The 5,070-nt window shown below is 42.9% G+C and overlaps 1 protein-coding gene across 1 annotated transcript; it reads right to left on the bottom strand.

The window, feature by feature from the left end:
• Nucleotides 1-2,048: 2,048 nt before the first annotated feature.
• LOC131687216 (uncharacterized) lies at nucleotides 2,049-2,750 on the bottom strand. Its single transcript, XM_058971271.1, has one exon. It carries the CDS (start codon nucleotides 2,748-2,750, stop codon nucleotides 2,049-2,051), a length of 702 nt encoding a protein of 233 aa, XP_058827254.1.
• Between the last annotated feature and the right edge of the window lie 2,320 nt (nucleotides 2,751-5,070).

Below are 5,070 nucleotides of genomic sequence, written 5' to 3'. Positions count from 1 at the left end.
TCCGACGGCTCTGTCCAATATTCGAGTTGTGTAAATATCACGCTAATCCGCACAAAAATTATCGGACTAGGTCAAACCTGATACAACCTGATTTCCATTACGACTTCAGTCACGATTAGCTCGCAAAATGACACCGATTGTGAATGTTTCGAACGCACTGATTTATTCGGTCACATGACTTAAAGATGGCTCTCCACAAGGCTCTCCATCAGATCTTAGGCTCCTGCGATTGTTTACACCTAACCCGACACCTATAACCTGTGTTCATGAATCGACACTTTCAATATTGATTTTAATATTGATTGACAACAGAGTCGTAGTCGCAGTAAGAGGGTCAAAGATTAGCTCAGCCTAAAATACATCAAATTAGGAACGAGAGATCAACCGACGCTCTCTAGGTTGCGATTAATGCGTTACGTCACTTACTACGACTAGTAGACTCATGCCATTTTTAGACCAAACTGCCACCTTGAGCCTTGCTTTCCATCAGGAAAAGAAGAATGTAGGAATAACGTTTTGGGTAGCTATCCTACTGTTCAACCCCATTTGGAAGAGATACACCTTCACTTTGTTAGAAATGAGCCCATGGAAACACTAACCACAGCATTGACTTGACAACCGTACGACTCTGTAATCAATCATTTCTGTGTGGAGTCAAATAGTGTGCATTCAGAAGAAACGTAGAGTCCAAAATTAGGAGATTTATCATTCGCCTAGAAGAACATGGGCAAACCTACTATAAGAGAATTGACTGATTTGTCTTACACCCGCACGCTATGGCGCATTTAGTCCGCGGCTCTGGTAAATGAACTGGAAGAGAGCAAATGGCAAAATACTTATCTAATCGATTATTACCCTTGAGAGAAATATTTAATTAGCGGTTTTGAGTGATTCGGAAATTGCTCAGAAGGAAGTTATATGAAAATTTTGCTGGAGTCATCAAGCTCTATATCGACATAATTGCGTGCTTTTTAAGTAAACTTTCACTTTGTCAACGGAAAAGGTTTTCAGCGTTAAGGCCAAAACAGCCTTCAACACGGAAATGGAAGCTAGACCATATGCATAATGACATATTGTACCTAAAAGTATCAAGGTATTCTCGTCATGCTGTGTCATGCCTTTTACAAACATTTTGGTCAAATGCTATGAAGGCGTAACTCGTGAAATGAAAGCCTCTCTTCGTTTACTTTCGATTATTACGACTTTGTCATTAAACTTTCAAAGAATTTTCCAGTACATATCGAAAGAGTATGATATCGACTAGCATACTATGCAAAGACTTAAACGCAAATGTGATTAGTGGAAGAGAAAGTAAACTAAGAGAGGATCTCATTTATACATAGGAATTTTTTTTTAGATTTATGGTGTTTGTCTTGATTGTTTTAAGTATGCAACAAAGATATGTTACAGAGACGCTGTATCCTAACAAAAAAATGTTACGGCAATATCTTTGTCATTTACTTGGTCCGAATTTTGGACTCACTTAGTATTTGAGTCAAACGCTACGAAGCTGTAACTCGTGACAGAGAGATTAAGAGGTTCAAACGGATTGCCTTCGGATTTTTTAAAAAAGTTTAAAAATTCATATTAACTTTTCAATAGGGCTAATAAGATTTGTAAACAAACTTTTGTTTTACTAATTTCTCTTAATTTGGTATAATTTCAACGCAAAAAACATTTGAAATTTATTCTACAAGGGCTAGAGATGTGGATTAATGGGGATTTTTCATGAAATTCAACTCGGCAGCGGAATAATGAGCGAAATGACGGGAATGTCACAGTTCACAGCGGAAATACAGCGTAATAAATCAGATGCTCGAAGTAAATAAAAACACACGCGAGAACTTTTACGGTTACTTTTATTTAGTCTGAGAAAAAAACAAAAAAAAAATGAACTGCACTCTTGCATGGTCGCGCTCGAGAATGAGAATTCGCCTGATAGGCGTTTGCTTTATGCACTGAACGAGGGATTGACTTAGTGGATAAGGGTCACATATGGGTGCGGTTAACAAAGTGTACATAGATAGTAGTATGTTGATATAAGGTGGTCACTGTTTTTCTCCACACTCCTCCTCAGTGATCGCCTGATTCACTGACAACCCTATCATTTCACAAAACTTCCTATGTTTCAAAGGTCCGAGGGGTTTTGTCATTCCATCGGCAACCATTAGATCTGTTGGACAGTACAACACAACTATTTCCTTCTTATCGCACAAATCTTTAACGAAATTCTCCCTTGTATCGATGTGCTTCGATCGTCGACTCAAACGCTCTGACTTTACAAACGCAAGACATCCCTGATTGTCCTCGTTCATGACGGTTGGATCCTTCTGTTCTTCACCAAAATCACGAAAAAGCTTCCTCAACCAAACGATCTCTTGGCAAGCTTCGCTGAGCGCTACGTACTCTGCCTCCATTGACGAGAGCGTGACGGACGTCTGGCGGCGACTAGCCCAGGAAATCACTCCACCTCCGAACAAAAACACAAACCCGGATGTTGATTTTCGGCTAACGACATCTCCTGCCCAGTCAGAGTCTGAGTAACCAATTAGCGTCTTATCCGGTTCTCCTCCTAGTTGCAGACTGTAGTCAGCTGTTGCCTTCAGGTAGCGTAGAACTCGTTTCGCAGCGGTCCAATCTGCTTCACCCGGAGCGCTGAATTTGCGTCCGAGAATTGCAGTACATGCAGCTATATCAGGTCTAGCGGTAACGGCAAGATATAATAGCCCTCCAACAAGGCTCCGATACATTGTAGGGTCTTCGAAGGGGGCACTTGAATCTGTTATACTCAGGTATCCTGGGTCCATGGGTGACTTCGCCGTCTTAGCTTGTTCCATCCCATTCTTCGCGATTAACTTTTCGATGTAACTCTTCAATAACTGTGTAGGTCCCATTTTTTCGCTGCACGTCCATTCCGAGGAAGTGCCGCACTTCTCCAAGGCAAGTGAGTTCAAACTCCTCCTGCAGAGAATCGAAAACCCTTTTCACTTCCCGTTCATCAGTTGACCCAATCAACATGTCGTCCACGTACACAAGCAGAAACACTTCAGTGGTCCCAACTAGTTTACTGTACAGGCACGGGTCGGCTTTCGATGACTTGAATCCCAACTGGATAAGGACTTCATCAAGCTTTTTGTACCAGCAGCGAGCAGACTGTCGCAAACCATAAATACTGCGCTTGAGCAGGCAAACATACTCCTCCTTACCGGCTACTGCAAACCCAGGAGGCTGACGCATTAAAATTTCTTCGTCCAGCATCCCGTAAAGATACGCGGTTTTGACATCCAGATGTCGAACGACCATATTCCGCTTTGAAGCTATGGCTAAAAACGATCTGAACGTAGCCTGGCGAGTTACAGGTGCAAACACTTCGTAATCGACTCCAAACTTCTCAGTATATCCCTGAGCGACAATCCTAGCCTTGAACTTCACTTCATCTTTCTCGTTGCGTTTGACTTTATAAACCCATTTCGAGCCAACTACCTTACGTCCTTTGGGTCGTTGTACAAGTTCCCAGGTTCCATTTCGCTGATGAGACGCCAATTCCTCCTGCATTGCGTTTTTCCATTCCGGTTCCTTGACAGCTTCACGAAAGTCCGATGGTTCTTCCACCGCACATGCAGCAATTCCTACGGCGTAATCCAGAACGTAGTTATCAAAATGCTTCGGCACTACACCACGAGTCAAGCGATCCGATCTTCGACTGTTAAATGGAACGTGGTCATCTCGTCCCGATGCTTCGAGGTATTCATCACTTTCTGAATCGATGTTGGTTTGGTCTGTGTCGCTATCAGGCTCTTCCTTGAAAGGTATCAATTCGATATCATCCTCAGCGTTTCCCCTTGGAACACTGGAATCCGACCCCGTTGCTGGAAACTCCACCGAATTCGTTCCGTTGTCCAGCTCAATGAATCTGGCATCACGACTCACAGTGATCTGATTTGTCACACGATCTACAAAGCGGTACCCCTTATGCTCCATCGAATACCCTACGAAAGTGAGCTTTCGAGCTTTGCCATCTAGCTTTCCTCGTTTCGATTCAGGAATGTGCACATACGCTTCACTCCCAAAGACCTTCAAGTGACCTAACTCCGGCTTACGACCCCACCATAGTTCATACGGCGTTTTCTGAACCGATCTTGACGGTAAACGGTTTTGTAAATAGGTCGCAGTAAGAGTGGCTTCCCCCCAAAAACGATTCTCGATGCCTTTATCGATTAACATACAGGTTGCCATCTCTGTGAGTGACCCGTTTTTACGCTCGGCCACTCCGTTCTGTTGTGGCGAGTAAGGAGTGGTAAACTGTGGTTTAATGCGCTCTGTTCGGTAAAACTTCCGCAATTCTTTATTGTCGAATTCCCCTCCACCGTCCGAGCGGATTATTTTCGGCTTCTTACCATGGTGATTCTCCACCCACCGAACATACTCTTTAATGTTCTCCGTTGCTTCCCATTTATGCTGCAATAGGTACGTTACCGTAAAACGACTATAGTCATCGATTATGTTCATAACATATCGGTTACCGCTCGGCGTGGCGGTTTTCATCGGGCCACACAGATCTGTGTGCACTAGAGTGACAGAAAAAAAATGACCCCCATCGGCCCACCCCTGAGTCGATTCCTAGTCTCACCAGGAGTGTCTGCTCCAAATTTGAGCCAAATCGAACAAGTCTAGCTACCGGACCAACGTGCTTGAAATTTGTATGGGATTTTTCGACAATTTACATGGAGAAAACCCACTTTCGCACATTTTCCCCGCTAGGTGGCACTGTATACATCAGATTATCACCAAAAGTGAAACTAAAGAAGATAGTTCTATTATCTACAACTTTGTTGAAGACTGCAAAGCGATCCGACTCGAACAAGAAAAGTTATTAAACTTTTGACGAAGTGATGTCTGAGTCAGTTTTGCATGGGGCCTAGCAGTGCATGGTTGTGTATCAGTACTAGGTTCTAACAAACTATACATTTTTGTGGAATAATGGTTAGATTTAGCTGAACAGTATGTTCGGAAGAATTGCAGTACATAATACGAATTATGTTTTGGTTAGAAAATTTTAGTTCCACCTGT

Source organism: Topomyia yanbarensis, chromosome 3 (genome assembly GCF_030247195.1).
Source record: "Topomyia yanbarensis strain Yona2022 chromosome 3, ASM3024719v1, whole genome shotgun sequence".
NCBI lineage: Eukaryota > Metazoa > Arthropoda > Insecta > Diptera > Culicidae > Topomyia > Topomyia yanbarensis.
Note: the sequence above shows the minus strand (reverse complement) of the source record. Positions and strands in the feature narration are given on the sequence as shown.

What these genes read in the sequence shown, in the direction of transcription:
- LOC131687216 (XM_058971271.1), bottom strand. Translation starts at nt 2,750, where the DNA reads ATGTATCGGAGCCTTGTTGGAGGGCTATTATATCTTGCCGTTACCGCT.